This window comes from Ictidomys tridecemlineatus, chromosome 11, assembly GCF_052094955.1.
Source record: "Ictidomys tridecemlineatus isolate mIctTri1 chromosome 11, mIctTri1.hap1, whole genome shotgun sequence".
In the NCBI taxonomy this organism is placed as follows: domain Eukaryota; kingdom Metazoa; phylum Chordata; class Mammalia; order Rodentia; family Sciuridae; genus Ictidomys; species Ictidomys tridecemlineatus.
The window spans coordinates 4,773,669-4,790,966 of NC_135487.1; the positions used below are offsets into that span (position 1 = coordinate 4,773,669).

The 17,298-nt window shown below is 45.1% G+C and overlaps 1 protein-coding gene across 1 annotated transcript; it reads right to left on the reverse strand.

Moving 5' to 3' along the window:
- Positions 1-1,113: 1,113 nt before the first annotated feature.
- Errfi1 (ERBB receptor feedback inhibitor 1) lies at positions 1,114-15,640 on the reverse strand. Its single transcript, XM_078025194.1, has 4 exons — positions 15,466-15,640; positions 4,769-4,938; positions 4,585-4,658; positions 1,114-3,755 (listed from the first exon to the last, which is right to left on the reverse strand). The coding sequence occupies exons 2-4, from the start codon at positions 4,888-4,890 to the stop codon at positions 2,572-2,574; spliced, it is 1,380 nt and encodes a 459-aa protein (XP_077881320.1). The 5' UTR covers positions 4,891-4,938; positions 15,466-15,640; the 3' UTR covers positions 1,114-2,571.
- Between the last annotated feature and the right edge of the window lie 1,658 nt (positions 15,641-17,298).

Below are 17,298 nucleotides of genomic sequence, written 5' to 3' on the forward strand. Positions count from 1 at the left end.
TCTTTTCCCAAGATCCCCCACGCGGCTGGTTAAGTCTGTGGGATGAACTCCCAACGCTCAGGAGTTCCCTGGTAAAATGTGGGAACTGACACCCAGCATTCAGGTGACCTCCAACAACCTTCGTGTACGAGCCCTTACCCGGTGCCACCCACTGTGGTTTGTATGCAGCTGTCACAAGATAATTCCGCCACCCTGCTTTATCAAGAACACAGGGTCGTATTTTAAGGAATCTGTCCATATACAGCCTCAGAAGAGGCGCTGGAGTTCCGGCCCACGCCCCGCGAGCCGAGCCCTCACCTTAACTGAAGAGAAAGCAGGCTCAGCACAGGTGCCCAGCTGAGGTCATGGAGGGTGACACCCCACCCAGGAAAGTGACGGGGGTGTCAAGGGCACAGAGGACAATGCCAACAGCTGATGGACAGATGCTGCCAGGGGCCCCCTGCTCAGTTAAAGCAACCTCAGATGCCAGTGAGCACAGTCTGCAGCTCCCTGCCAGGCTGCGGACAGGGTGCTCTCTGGATGGCCCCAAACAAGCAAGAAGCAAAGTTGTGGGCCACAGCCATCCAGACCCAGCCCTGAGATTCAAAATCGGTCAGATTCAGTCTGAATGACAGGGCTTGTTCTTTCCACTGCATCCTCCTGGACAGAGACCCCATGGCCCCCACCTCCCTGGGTATAACTGCTTCGATAGTTAATACCAGACTCATTCAATTTCTTGATTGTTAAAGGTAAATTATAAGCAGCTCATTTCTACTATACATATTTATTTTATTGCAATTCTAGGGACTGCACCCAGAGGCACTCCACCAGTGAGCTACATCCCCAGCCCTTTTGATTTTTTTTGTTTTGAGATAGGGTCTCGCTAAGTTGCCAGGGCCGGCCTCAAACTTGAAATCCTCTGCCTTGGCCTTCTGAGTACCTGGGACTACAGGTGCACGCCACTGTGCCCAGCTAACTATACACTTTTATAGTATCTAAAGACATTCAAATTATCATTTACAAAATGACAGTAAATTTCAATGTATATTAAACTAAAAAGATTCCCTTTTGTTTAAAAAATATAAAGCTATCAAACTGCTTAAGGTATTTTATAAGAGTTTAGGCAAGAAACAGTTTTAACGGTATCATAAATAGTATTATAACTTTATTAAAATGAAAAGACAATATTCAAAATAATGCAACAAAATGAATAAAATCCTTTGTCCAATACTGTACACATAATGCAGAAATCAGTGCATTTTTCTAAAGCATGTTTTAACCTTCATTTAGTTCATACTAAAATATAATAAGCTTTAAATAGCTCAAATAATATCATTCAGCAGTTTAAATTGTAAACAGCTTGTTTAACCGGTAAGAGACCACCGCAGTCGTGTCCCCGTTAGCGAGCACCTTCTCCTTAGTGCCGTCTACACAAGCAGACACGTCAGAGGATGTGAAAACACCAACACAAGCCCTGTCTCCCTGAGTCGGGAGGCAGCGAGGCACAGCCGGAGGGGTGGGAAGCAGGAAGGTGCTGACGTGGCCTCTGGCGTTAAGACGTGCTGTGCTATTGGTCACAAGTGTTTTACTTAAAAAGCAAACAATCCTAGGAAATACTGAATAGGAACCAGCAACACAAGGCCAGCTTGTGTTGTTTCTGTTTATTAATACAGTCCTAAAAACCCTCACAACACACACCCCCACACAACAACTCTCAATCGCACAGCCAGCTGCTCCGCTGCTTTGCGAAACTTCCACCCTGAGTGCTGGTGGCCAGCGTGCCTTTCCAGCTGACTCTGTCCTGTGCCGCTGTCTCAAGGCCACACCACAATGGGCCCTGTCAGCATGTGGAAGAAAGCAGGAGCTGTGAGGATATTACCAATTCTCTTATCTTTCTGTTTTTCAAGATGTGAGACATACACAGGTGACAATGGTTGCCAAATAAACTGCTATCCCTCCCCTAAACAGGACAAGAAATAAAACCTGGAAGTGCCAGGCCTTGGGGTGACTCTGAGACTCGGCAGGTGCAGGCACAGTGCAGCATGCGTGCCCTGCTCTTCCTGGAGAGGTGCTGCAAAGATAACTCAGACAGAGTGCGGGCCTGAAAGCCAGAGATCACCAAGCCGACTACACAAAGTAATGTTTTTATATGATTCCGATCTCAACAATACTGCTCTTTTCTTCCATTTGCTCAATTTTAAGCCCAAGAAGAGCCATTCCTCCAGCTCGAGATTTTATTATTCTGCATATATATTACTCTAACATAGGAACTAACTGGTTAACCTGCAGCTAAGGTCTACGGTTACACCACAAGTTTGTACATAGGTATATAATGTATGCATATCTAAAAGTTTCCCCATCCTTCCCTCCCACCATCACATCTTTATAAATTATAGACTTTTTTTTTCAATGTTAACAAAATCAGGGGTTCTCAGAATAGCACCTCACAACTGCTCTAACCCTTTCTCTTTAAGACAGAGTTCAATTATTTCAGTTTACAATCTGACAGACTGTTCTCTGAACCTCGATCAAACTGGAAAATTGAGAACCATCTGCTCCCACGTAACTTCTGCTGAACCACGACTCCCAAGCCTAGGGGGAAACCACATAGGACAAGTGTTTCCGCTTCCCGTGGCTGCCCAGGTCCGTTTTTGCCTTGCAGTCCAGCGGTTCCACGGTGGAAGGCGCACTGCAGTCAGCGGGCACTGGCTGGAGCCGAGTGCCCGTGTCTGCTTCCTCTGCTTCCCTGAAGAACTTCTCGAATCTGTCCAGGTACGGCGGTCTCTCAGGTAGTAGGTAATAATGCGTTGAACTGACCTTCTTCCCATTTTCAATAATGGGCAGGATGCAGGGAACCTTGTTGGCAGACCCCTCGCTGTTCTGTCTTTGCAGGGCTTTGCTGCTGACGTACTTGGGGTCGGGGGCAAAGCTCTGTGTCGGGGGCATGACCCCATTGAGGTACGATGGAAGGCTTTTAGGACTGGGCGTGCGGGAGTTACTCCTGGACAAAGGTTCTCTCGGTGGCACTTTGGGAGGCCTGTCTTCGTCACTGTAGGTGCTGGAAGTGACCTCTGCAGACCACCGTCTGTAGTCTGGCTTTACTGGCCGGGGAGGTATGGGAACCCTGGGAGGAATCTCAGGTTTGTCTTCGTCAGAGTTAGGAGAAGCTCTGTGGGTATAGCTGGACACCCGAATGGCTGGCTTGTTAAAGGACCCAGCTGGGCCCGAATGAGACCTTCTTAATCTGCGGTGGGTTTGAGGTGGAGGAGGATTTGGATTTGAGACACCTCCGATTTGGTCAGATGTGTGGCTAAGATCTGCTGCAGAAACAGCTGGGGTGTCAAAATATGCATAGTTGATCTGTCCACACCCACGGAAGCTTCGCCTACCAGGAACATCATATTTGAAATCAGAAAGTGCACAGTCTTCTAGAAGGAAGTCTGTATCTGAGCTAGTTAGGAATTCCACCTCACAGTCTGTGTCGTCCAGAGAGAGGTCTTCGGAGATGGGCAGTGGCGGGAGGGGCCGAGAGCCCCGCTCACAGGGAGCTGCACAGGGGAAGGGGGAGGGGCAGGGCTTCATGGGTGTGAGCGGAGGCGTGGACGTGCAGAGCCCATTCACCGAGAGCTTCCTGAAGCCACAGACAACTGGATCCTCTTCACGCTGTCCCATACTGTCACTGGGGGGAATGATAAGAGGGGGCAGGCTGGACTTTTGAGATGGACCATTTTCCACAAAGGAGCAGCCATTCATTGGAGCCGACTGCGAAGTGTGCCCTAGAAGGAACAAGGGACGTCCATAAGGATCAATGACCCTGTACCTGCTGAGAGACAAGAGCTCTTCACTGCGACCCTGAGAACACCCATGCGACTGCCATGGGTGTAATTAGAGCCTGAGATGGGAACACACGTGACCTGGTTCAAAGAACAAACTATCTCTTCCATCTCCCTTGGACTTGTGCATGGCACACACCCACACATCTGAGACAAGTTTTGTGACGTGTGCAAAATTCGCAGAAGATGAACAGCATATAATTTACATGAGTACCATGCTACACCGGCTTTGCCATTTAAGACATGCGACACTCCAAGGCACACTGGGCATGAGAGAGAGAAGACAAGGTCCTTACTGCCAGCATGTCACAACACTGAGTGAACAGACTCACAGTGTGTTCACCTGACAAGCAGCTCAACAAAAACCCAGGGAGCATAATGTTCACATTGAAAGTACCACACACACACAGTTTTTTATGTTTTAACATTTAGACTACTTTCATTTATTGCTTTCAAAGATGCATTTAATACTACTAATAAAGAGGAAATCTTGTCCAAAGTTCCTAAAGGTTAAGTATGCATCATGGCTGGCAAGAACTCATTCTTGATTTTACAAGATCACACTTCCATAAATTAAGTTCTCCTTAGGGATCAGTGACCCACGATAAAAGCCACTGAGTACAAGAGCTGGAGAAAAACAGTTAGCTCCACATCTGCTGCCACTAGGGGTCAGACCACCGTCGGACACAGCTCAGTTTTCCTCCTTACAAAACCCGCTGCAGGGCCAGCCAAGGCCACCACTGCTAGCTCCCCTGACTTTCAGAATACGTACCAATGGACGGGAGGTGCTCCTGAGGAGAGCTCAGACTGTAGGCCATGGTTATCGGGTCAATATTTAAGAAGTTACTGAAAGGAAAGGAAAACACTTTGATCATAAACAAGCTGCAATCACATCCTCTAGGTCACTAAAGTCGCACAGGTCCACAGAGCACAGGGGCACTGCATTCTCTACTTACTGTCCAAACTCACTGCGACTGCCCCAGCAGGTCTTCCTGTTCCCCATGGCCTGGCCATTATGCAGAAATCCAGTTTTCAATGGGACTCTGATCTCCTGAGCAGCAACTCCTGCTGTTGACATTGTGCTGTATCCAGTAGGGATTTTAAGTCAACCAGTAGCTTTCATTCCCTGAGGGTGGGTTGTGGGGATGGAGAAGAGAGAGAGAAAAAAGGAAAACAACTCAGACACGCGTTTCTTAGGACAGTCTAAATCTCAGCACGAGTGGGTTCACAGGGAATCTGGGGCGAGTGGAACAGGAGTCGCTGTAGGCGTCTGCCTCATTCTACTCTCAGGAGGGAACCCCAACACAGACACTAAGAATAGCAAGATTTGAAATGTTTTCACAAAAGGAGAAACAATCAGTTGCTGGGAAGACAGACCTTTTACTACAGAGCAAGCCCAGAGCTACACAACCAACCCCACAGGTGCCAGGCACACAGCCTCCCTCTAAACCAGCGCAGGCCTCGCAAGGCACAGCTGCCCCTGGCTCGAAGCTCAGGGGAATCTTGCAGATTCCTTGCAAGCTAAAAAGGCAATTTCAGAAGTCACTATTTCACACTGCAGAGCTAGACAAGGGAGTGTCAAGGGACACGCTTGACAAGGGAGTCTGGGCACCCCACCGACTAGCATTCATGTGGAGTCTGTATTTCAGGGTTGCCACAGAAGAGATGTTCTCCAGATATTGCTTGTTCAAAAAAGAAATCATTATATATGAAGACATTAATTTCCATTAGTGAAAATCAAGTTCTGCAAGATGAGTGGCTCCAGCAAAGCTTCATCCCTCCCTGTCAAAGACAAACTGAAAGGTACATTCTTTACATTCTCCTTTGTGAAATGCCCAGTAGTTCACGTCCTGCCTGGCTGCAAGGCATGGATTACAAAGGCTAAGTATATTTTTCTTAAAACTAACAGCTCCTAAACTTTAGGAACCCCGTTGTCGTATGTCACAGGTCCAGAGTCCCTGCAGCCTCTTTTTAGTTTTCCTTTAGTATTCGATGCATCACAAGCATTAAGGAGCATCCGCTGCAGTTCATTTATTCACATGCACTTAGACAAGAGTTTAGGCCTTTTCCCCTTGACACTGGAATGCTCTCAACTATCTGTGTGACACTTACACACTACAACACTGGCTCACTAAACATCTCCAGTCACCCTCTAAAAGCCTGCACACCTGCCACGCACTACAGCTGTGCTCAGGACTCAGGAAGGTGACTAGGACACTTCTGCGGTGGAGGGGTGCACAGGTTTAACTGCTCAGCAACTTAAAATCCATTATTTACAAATCTGTCACCTCCTATCAGTGCACAGGAGCAGACTGTGCCCCAATCACCACCCCTGCCAATTGCCTTTTAATCATCAGTGTCTGAAACATTAACAAATGCTCAATAACTGAATGTTGAATGGATTTACAGTGTCCTCTGATTATCATACCAATTAAGTGGATACAGTGTTTAAGGTAGAGGGAATTTTAAAACCAGAGATCCAAACCCATACTCTGCAATGTCTATTGTTTTTTTAACATTAAGAAGGAATGTGGAGGGCTGCGGTTGTGGCTCAGTGGTAGAATGATTTTGTAGCATGCATGAGGCACTGGGTTTGATTCCCAGCAATATATAAAAATAAAACAAATAAAATAGAAGTATTGTGTTCATCTGCAACTAAAAAAAAAAATTTAAAAAAGAAGGAATATGGATATTGTAATTTTAAAAATTTCAGCGACAAAGGAGCATGTGACCCAATTCTTCTCAGGATAAATTTTCAGAAAATTTATCAATAAATTATCATATCAATGATAAAAATTTAGAGTTTCAAATTTTATCTGGTTCCAGTTCTCTACATTTGACTCTCCCCAATTAGCCGTTTCAATGCACTAGAGAGAGATTTTACCACAGGTTTAAAATATTATTTCAATCAATTTTTCTTTAAATCAGTCTCTAAAAGATATATGATAAAAAAAAAATCTGTCATTTAAGAAATCTAAATCACCAGGAAGTCTCTTGAAGTCCCTTTCAAGATTACTGAAATGAGGCAAATTCGTTATTTACTTACCCGCAGGTAAAGCTCTTAAAAAAAAATTTAAAAACCAATTTAAAAAATGGCTAGCCTCTCCCTCTGTATGCTCAGCCCAGTGGTTTATCAGGCTTTTTCTAAGCGTTCTACAAGCACTGGCAGGACTACAGGGAAAGTGTCTGTGGTAACGTAAAAAACGAAAGGAAAGATAGGAAGAAGAATATGGTATTTAAGTAGTTTGAAAGCACACGTTTGAAGATTGTTCATCCAGATTACAGGAAAAGGCTGCGGGGGATTCTGGAGGCCCAACCCCCACCTGTCGGCTAGCCAACAAGTACTACTAGTAATTACTGTGTGTCAGCCTCCTAGTGCCATCTAAATCTTAGCTTTCAACAGAATGATTGTGTAACTATCGCCTCTGCCGAAATTGCTTTGGAATTCTGAACCTACGTTTCAATGGTCACTTAAAATTATTTGTATGTTCTAGAAAAAGTTATTTTTTATTCATTGTTTCCATCACCTACTTGTTAGCTTTCTTAAGAAAAAAATTTTTTTAGTATAAAAAGAATTGTGTTCACTGAGCCAGCTCACTTCTGACCACAATAGTGTCTTTGTGTATTCATAGAAGGTGACCTGCCTCTAAATTTCAATGGGGAATTGTGAATGGGCCATGTTATGAAACTGTCCGAACTGCCTACTTGCTTGCATGGGAGAAGCCAGGAGGGCAATGGAATTGTCACGTTCTCTTCTTTTGGAAAATAACTTCAAAATGTAAACCCCCAAAGAACAACATGCCTTAAGTTTGGAAGAAAGGTTTTCAGAAACTGTTCTTCAGATGAGAATGAGACCACCTAAAAACCAAGTATCCAGCCTGTATATTCCTTGTGTGTGTGTGTGTGTGTGTGTGTGTGTGGGTGGGTGAGTTGGGGAGGGGGGTATCAACCAGTTTGGTCAACTTCTAGCTAAAAAGAAATAAATTCTGCTCATGTAAAATCTGAATAATGCTGCAGTGTTTCAAATTTTATCTGGTTCCTCAGAACTGTAAAACTAGTTCTGCTTTACATTAGGAAAGCAATTACAAAAACAAACCTAGGTGGGGAAAATCAATACTTGAATACAAGATGAGCCATTCTGTTATGAAATGCAAAAATAGGAAAGCAATGCTAATCCAGCAGCATGGTTTACACCAGGATCCAAATAACATTCAGCACGACAACTTTTCTTCTGTGTTTATGAATTAAACTTCAGCTTTTTTAGTGGGTCAAAAATTGAGGTAAATACCAATCTCAGATGTGAATTCTTTTTTTTTCCTTTCTTTTTTCTATTAACATCAATTTTTTAAAAATTAGGTGAGGGGGGGACTTAAAATCATGTGTTTTTCAAGTCTCATTTTATTTTCTCTTTACCCCCCCCAACAGCCAAGTTTTGACTTATTTCACCTCGACACAGACAGTTCCTGAACAGAGGATTCCAGCCTGGCTCAGGCTTCAACTCTGCATTTCCTATTGTCTGGTGATTATCTTTCCACTTGGATGGTCCCCTGGCATCTCAAACTCTACAAACCAAACTCCTCCTTCCTCTTACCTCCCTCCCTCCCTCCCTCCCCTCCCACCCCACCAGCTCTAGTCCGGGAGGATCACACTTCTCCCAGTTAAGGCCGCTAAGCTCCACAGACTGTCTACGTTCTTTCTCAAATTTACCCTCCTTCCACTCACTGGCACCACTATGCCTCCAGTCGGAAAACACCCAACCCACACTACATACCAGTACCCAGTCAGTGTTCCTTATCTACCTCAACCAAGAGCCTCCCCTGCTCAGGAGCCTTGGAAGCTCCTTCAGCCCTGCTGGCTCCAACACAGGCCTGCACGCCCGGCCCAACCTTCCTTTCTAGCTCTGGCTTCTTTTTCCTCCTTTCCTCCAAATGCTCAGAATCCAACTTATGCCTTCAGGCAACTCTTCTTATGCTGTCTTTGCCAAAAACCCTCCCTTTTATGAAAAGCCAAGGCAGTGTCTCTGTTCCTGGGTTATTTTGTGCTGTGCCCAGATTCTCCTCTCAGCCCTGTCTCCCAGGACAGGAGTGGTGTCTGACTTCTCTTTTCTTCCTGTGGCTCCTGGCATCACTCACTTCTAATACACACTTATTAATGACGCTGAGAAAATATCCACCTCATGCTTTAAAAAGCAATTATGTGAAAGTTTCACAGAGGCTGACTGTCAGCAAAGAACTAGGAAAAAGCAAAGATTCGTAAGAGATAAACTTAACCCATGCTGGAGAGAGAGGCTGCCAGTACTAATTTAACGAGTTTAGATCTCCTCAGTTCATTTCCAAAATCCAAAGCAGACAGTTTGCAGACTGAGTAAAAACGTCAAGCTTCAGTGGTTAACAGCACAGCTTCCTAAATTGGTTCCTGTTACTGTGTACTTGCTTAAAGCAATCAGGGGAGTATTTTCTGAAAACAATGAATTTTACCTTCTCTTACATACTATTCCTTCTGGATTACAATGCATCTACTGTGTTTTTGCTGCTAAATTTAATGTTACTTTTCTTTAAAAAAAAAAAAAGTCAGGGGCTGTGGCTCAGAGGTAGAGCACTCGCCTAGTATGAGTGAGGCACTGGGTTCAATCCTCAGCACCACATAAAAATAAAGATATTGTGTCCACCTATAACTAAAAGGTAAATATTTAAAAAAAAAGTCAAACCAAATGCACACTGCATACCTCCTTTACTGAGGTGAAATCACTTGCCTTTAGCTTGAGGACAGTCTCTTTGAAACTGCTTCCCCCCACACACACACACATACTCTCTCTCTCAGGCTACCTTACTGCAGTAACCTAGATATGCTTACCTTGCCACCAGATCTCATTAATAAATCTCAGGAGCAATCCACACAAGGAGGAGGGGCACATTTTTGTCATACAACTCATCCAGTTCTGCCCAGTGCTTCCTTATTTAAGAGTGTGATGTAATTTCCTTCTTTCAATCTGGTTCTAGAACCTGATTTCTGTTTATTCAGGATGATAAATGGTCTTTTCAGCTGCATTTAACAATTACCTACCTAACTATTACCACAGCCAGGGAAGACATAAGGTAGCTACATTTACAACACAAGTTTATAAAAAGAAACTTATTTAGGTCCTCCCCAAATATACCAATGTCTGCATATTTATGTTCAAATTTTATTGTGATTAATGTCTGAAGCACTTGTAATCAGGCTATTGACACATTAAGCATAAATGTTAGCTATTTTAATGGAATTTTATTAATAATCTAAGCTTACTAATTTGATATTCATCTACATTCAGTTTTTATGATAGCTACACAGTTGAATAACGTGAATTTACTTGCTGAAAGAAAAAGGACACTTCGTAGATTTTCTAAAAATAAATGCCTCAATTCAGATTTCAGATTTTATTTTAATAGGCTATGATTTGGAGGTAGGGAAAAAAGGAAGCAAGTTAGGAAAATTGCCTTCACTGTACTCTGCTGCCATAGAAAAGCAGAAATAGTCTTTACATGGAAGACCTTTTAAAGTAAAATGCAATTAAAATATTCATGCATGAATTCAAGTAAAACTTTATGGTTTCAGCAAATATTAAAGCGTAGTTCAAAATGATGAGAATGAACATTTGTGTCTGTTTTTATAGCTCTATTCCTTGGAGGCCCTTTAACATCCTCAACACATAACAGCCCATTTGTAGGTGATAAAAATGTAGGCAACAAGGAAAATAATTTATCTTCAGACTATCAAAATTAAATGACATAATTTCTTTGATAATTTGGAAACTTTCCAGCCAAAAGAAATGGCCCATTCGTTCAACTACCATAATCAATAGTCTTTTGATTCACTTAGTCCCATGTGATTTTAATTGGGTAGCAGAAAAATAGAACAGAAATATATTCTTTTGTCCTTTGTACTTTTGCTACAAAGTACAAGAATCAAGTTAGTCATATATATATTTTATATGTGTATATGTGTGTGCATATATACATACACAGAAGGTGGAAAATATTCTATTTTGACATACACATACAATAGACCTATGACTGTGAAAGGTTCATGAATTCTACTGCAATCACAAAAAGAATGAGCACAATGGTCTAAGCTTGGGAAGTTAGTCTTGAAAGCTTCAAATTTATTTAACAAGCATTCAAGTCACCCAGTGGGTAATTCTAGACTGTTAGAATGAATACATAATCATTAGTAATAACTAACATTCACTGGACACTTATCTGCCAGGCATTGTTCTAAGGGCTTCATGTGTATATTAATTTATTTAATGCTCTCATCAACCCTGTGAAGTGGGTCATCATTACTACTCTTATTTATAGATGAGGGGCTTGAGGCACAGAGAATTAAGGAACTTGCTTCAGGTCAAACATGGTGAGAGGCAAGGCCAGGACTTAGGCCAGGAAGCCTGGCTTCAAAGTCCAGGTTTTGACCACCACACCACTGCCTCTTCCAGTCCTTCAGGCTGTTCAAACTGGCGGGGTAAGATCTGACCAAGCATAACACTTCACCTTTATGGGTAGTGCAGATAAACTTTTGGGGGCATTTTGGTTGATAAATAGTTTTTCTGGGATAGCCTGTAGGCTATGAAAGTTCCTGTTTTTCCTGTAATCCTAGAGACTTGGGAGCCTGAGGCAGAAGGATCACAAGTCTGAGGCCAGACTCAGCAACTCAGTGAGACCCTGTCTCAAATTAAAATTTAAAAAGGGTCTTTTTACCACTGATGTAGCTCAGTGGTAGAGGGACCCTAGGTTCAATCCCTTAAAAAAAAGAAAGAAAAAAGAAAAAGAAAAGGTCCTGTTCTACTTCAACTCCCCTAAATTTTCCTTATTAAAAGTCATTAATTGTACATCTGGCCTAGCATCTAAATGGGTGGGTAAAGGTATCAGTCTGACCTTCTATTATGACCACGTGCAACAATTCTTTTGAAGCCCTCAATCTTTAATGATAGAGTGATGCCCCATCATGATGTAACCTGTTACAACATAGTATTTGATATAGCACAGGTCTGTTTTTACTTGTAAAAGGGGTTACTACATATACCCAACGGGCCTTTTCTAACATACCCCTACAGCATGGATCCTAATGATGGCATTATAATCAGGCTTTATGGTAAAATCTGGAATTTAACAACAATAGAATATATTCGTAAAGCACTGTACGAATTACAAAGCACTTTCTCCAACATTATCTCACTTGATCCCCACAACATGCCTCTAAGAAGAGTTAAGGATTATAATCTCCAGTTTGCAAATGAGGAAACCAAGTGAGTTGAAACCTCCTGCTATGAGCAAAAGGGCTGGCAGGGCTCTTCTGCCCAGCACACACTCACTGCCTCTGCTTTCTACAGCATCTTCACATCAGGAGCAACTTGCTTCTCTGCCTAACACTGTTTATTAATGGGGAAACTGAAGCAAATAGTTGCTAAGTGCAATGCTAAGTGCTAGCTAACTATAGAGATAGGAAGTGGAACTCAGTGTTCAGATCAGAAACTTTTTTTTTCAGTACTGGGGCTCAAACCAAGTGCTCTAACACTGAGCCACATCTCCACATCTCAGCTCAAATTCTTAGCCGCCATGCATTAATTCTTTTCACAAATACTTATCAAACACTTGTTCTGGACTGGATACTATGCTAAGTGAAAAACAGACGTGGTTGCTGCCTGATGGAAATTTCTGATCTAATGAGGGAGGAAAATGACATATAAGCAATCAAACAATTCCAGCAATTTCAGATTGTGATAACTTTCAAGGAAACAGGGTACAGTGACAGGATAAGGAGGTAGAAGAGAACGTATTTATACAGGTGGTCAAGAAAGACCTCACTGAGCAAGGGACTTTTCAAATACAGTTATAAAGAATGGAAAAGCAGCTGTCAGTTGGGAGAAGAGCCTTCCACAGAGGGCTAAACTGTTTCTAACAGCAATCTGTAACTAGGTAAGTTTCCTATCTGTGGGTCATTAATAAGAGCTTTTGAACAATGCTGTCTAATCCCTGCCATTCCATTTCCAAGTTGAAAAGAAGTCTAATTCCTGTAGCCCAAGTCCCACATTTTAAAGACATATTCACTGAGGTCTAAAAGATTGTGGTCTTTTTGTAATACTGCCCAATTTCTTTTTCCTATAAGTTTCCCCCCCCCCTCTTCATTCTAATACTAAAAACTAAACTTGGAAACTATAGAGGAATAAACAGAAAAATAGAAAGGAGGACATATCTTTTAGCGGAGGGTTCCCTTCATGTCACTGTGTCACCATTTCAAGTCCTCAGCCCATAGGCTGCTGCTCCTCCTTAGACAGACCTTATGAAGGTTTTCCCTTTGATTTACAAAGGGGCTTTGTAATATACTGCCCAATTTTATGACATAAAAAAGTTGGATTTGTCAACGAAGACTCCTAATCACAAACTCCTTTTTCCTCTCAACATTTGAAATCAGAATCTCACACTACCTTTTCTCTATCTTAACACTAATTCTCTATAAGTTAGCAATTTACATTTAGGAGCCTGAAATTTACCAGTTTTATGTACCTTTACAAAGCATGTGTTTATTCTGTGCGAATAATGCCAGAATACCACAACTGGACTGTGTTTATCTAGTAAGCTGGTTCTTCATTCGCTTTTACAAAGTATGGCCAAACACCTGCAGAGTGTGCTGAGGGTGCCCGATGATGAGGTACCAATTCATATTTATTTAGATTATGAGCAGAGTTGCTTCTCTGGTAGAGGGAGCCTACGACATTCAAATTCCTGGGATTACCCTGGGCACCACCTTTCCCCTCCTCTGCTCACCTTTCTAAAGCAACTTGATGGTATGTTGACAATCAGGTCAGTCTCAAGCATGTTAGATTGTACCTGTAATTTAGGCAACTTGCTTTTAAAAGCTACTATTAGTATAAGCAGAAAGGAAGTATTATCTAGTTTAACTTCTGAGCAGCAGCAGTGAAGAGTTATTTTCACATAAAAACTCAAGACCATAGCATAATTAAACCTCACAAAAGAGTGAGCAGTATCTACTGTGAACTAAAAATAGGAAAAAGAATTCATTGAAAACAAACATTTCAACTTCAAATATGAATTTGGACATTTCACAACAGCCATAAAAAATAGATTTGCTTTCCAACCCTTATCAGTGACTAGTCCAATCCTGCTGAGCCTTAAAATGTAAAACATGCTTTCATGCATTTATTTATCAATATCAACTCTGTGCAAGGCTGCCTAAGATAAAAAGCTGTACAAGGCAGAGTTCCTGCCCTTAAGGAGTTTACCATCTAATATAACTGGGAGGTTATAAACTGATAGTTAAGACTTCTCTTGTCTATTAGTAAATGTCCACCAGAACACATAGTGAAAAGCAGCTCTGCAGGAAGTGAGGGAATGCAAATCATGTCTGAAATCCATACTAAAATCTATGTTTTTCTTTTCAAACCTGCTACTATCCAGAAAAGGGATGGGTTGATAATATACTTAGCAGGCTAGCAAGAAACCAGCTTTTAGTTGGGGCTTTGCAAAAATTTGGTCTTCTGCTGATATAGGTGCCTGTCTTTGGTCTGTTTAAGTAAAATGTCTCTGAAAATTAATTACAATTATGTTAAGAAATACAACTTAAAAAAAAAAAGACTCGGTATAGTGAACTTAGATGTTTCAGTTTCAACAAAGATATATCTACAGCATCCCTGGAGATTTACAAAAGCTTGAAACTTTGCAGAACTCTTGTTCTTCAGGAGGGGAAAAAAAAAAGAGCATTTTAAACCTCACCTTTCTTCACCTCTGACAGTTGCCTAGAAACCAGTCCTGCCCTACCTGTGTTGCAGGTGTACCTGAAGTCACCAACACATCTCTTTTAAAGCTACAGTCTCTATTCTGACTGCACTACTTAAGTTCATGACTAACAATCTATTCACATTTTTATCAGGGAAGAGACTGGTTTCTTTCAAGCAATGATGAAATCCTAATAAAGACCTAGGAAGCACCGATACAGCACCAATCATGGTCAAGGAGTCGTCTAATTTGCACCAGGATGTGATATATAAGTACACGAAATTCCCGGCCAGCTTTCAGGTTCTCAGCACGGAATCCCGCAGTGCCCTTAAAGAGCGCGACTCTACAAGAGGAGGGAAAGAACACGAAACAACTCGGGTCAATTTACAAATACAGACCGAGGAACGACCTGGGCGCCGAGAGCTCGGGCCGAGGGACGGAGGCCGGCCGCGACCGAGAGCCGGTGCCGCCGCCCACCGGAGCGTCCCCGGCAGGCTCCAGGGGCGCTCGGGCTCGACCGGACGCGCAGCCCCGGCGGGACAGAAACGGGGCGCGGGCCGCACGAGCCCGCCGCCCGCCCGCCCCGCGCCCTCCGCAGGCACTCGGTGCCCGGCGGGGACGCGGACAGGGCCCCGGGGCGAGGGGCGCGCCGAGGGTCGCCGGCACCCACGCCCGCGCCGGGGCGAGCTCGGGCCCGGCCCTCCGCACGCCGCGAGAAACGCCCGGCGCGGGCCCGCCCCTGCCCCTCGGCGCGTCCCGGAGCAGCTCGGCGTCGCGGCGGCCCTGTCCGCGCGCCCCACGTCCCCGCCCCGCGGAGCCGCCCGCGCAGGGCCCGAGGGGCGCCGCGCCGCCCGTCCGCCCGCCCGCAGCGCCGAGCGCCTTACCCTGGGAGAGCGGCGGCTGCCCCACGGCGCCCTCCCGCGCATGTCCGGCAGGCCGGCTCAGTGCCGCGGGCTCCGGGGCCCGGACATCGCGCAGGCGCCTCGCCGCTCGCTCCTTCGCTCGCTCGCTGGCCCTCCCGCTCGCGCCGCCTGCCTCGCACTCGGCCGCCGCCGCCGCCGCCGCCGCCGCCGCCGAGTATTTAGCGTAAGCGACGAGAGTGACGTCAGCCCACCGCCCCGCCCCCGCCGCGCAGCCAATCCGGGCGGCAAGCCGCTTAAAGGGGCGATGCCGGGCTGGAGCTGCTGCGGGGGCCCGGAGGGCGTCGCGGGAGGCCCCCGGCTCGCTGGAGGCCCCTGGCTCTTCGCCTTCGCGGATCCGGACAGCCGCCCCCAACAGCCTAGACGCAGGGTTTCCTCAGAAGTCTGCGCGCAGCCGGCCTCGCGCGGAATTTCCCCCAATTCCCCGCCCCCGGGGATAGTGCGTGCCGTCCTCTCCTGCGGGAGCCGGGCGGACGCGACGAGGACCCGGACGGGGCGAGGGCAGCGCCTGCGAGGCCGCAGCTCGGGACCGGGCGGGACGGCGAGGGACTCGGAGGGCCTAGGGGACGTGAGGGGCGGGGCAGGGCAGTAAGGGACGGGAGGGGTAGCAAGGGACAGTGAGGGACGGGAAGGGATGGTGAGGGACGGCGGGGAACGGGGAAGGATGACCGTGTAGGTCGGTGAGGGGCAGGGGAGGATTGTGGGGACAACACGGCACAGTGAGGGATGGCTGGAACAGTGCTGGACGTTATGGGACTGTGAGAGACAGGTGGGTCTGTGTAGGACACAGTGGGACAGTGCAGGACAATGAGGGACGGCGAGGGGCAGTGAGAGACAGAGGGGCAGCCAGGACTCCTTGGTGAGAGCAGGGCCTCCAGGGGAGGGCAAGGGCTCTTCTGACCACGTATTGGAAAAGGAGCCCGGTCCTGGTGCTGCTGACCTTTTCAGGCCGCCCACCACTTCCAGGGGCAGCCCCTGCTGGGTCCTGGAGGCCCTAGTTCTTCACCTGTTTACCTGTTAGACCCTCGCTGGCCTGGACGTCTCCTGGCACCAGGCAGCCTGCGACGCCCCAGGACAGACCGCGAACAAGCCAGTAGGAGGAGGTTTCTGGGGGCACCCGTGATGCAACTTGGGCTTATAGTTTAACCGTAAAATAAATAATACAAATGATAACAAACCAAGAGTGGCTAAAGTAAGAAAAAAAGCAAACAAACGGAAACCCTCCAGTTTTAACGAGAACAAATTTCCTAAATGGTACTTTATGGAGTAGAGGCCAAAGACTGCTACTGACCTCTTTGGTCTCCATAGAGCCCTTCTTGCACTTCAGCAGTAATGCCTGATAGTTATACGTTTAGCACAACCTAATTGAGGTTGTTTAACATATGGAATGAGATTCTGGCCTCATTATCAAGTTAACTATTAACTTTGCACCCCGTGAAATGATCTGCCTTTTCTCCAACATTGTTTACTTACATCCTTTTAAATTTAATTCAAAGGCCTCATTTTGAATTCAAGGCCTTAAGCACCAAATTAAAAACGAAAAAATATCCCTTTGCCCCCTTTCACTTGCAAGGACAGTTATCCTGTTCTTTCAAGGATACCTTCTGGCCTAGAGGGCTGTGGGGTCATTTTCATGCCCAGGCTATTTATCAACATTGGAGTTACCCTGTCTTCCCTATATTCTTACTTATTGTATTCATTTAGTATTATAGGAATTAGTCACAAAGAATTGCTGATTTTTCTTACCAACTTAACTAGGTTTTTTTTTGGTTCACAGAAAATCTATCCAGATTCCAT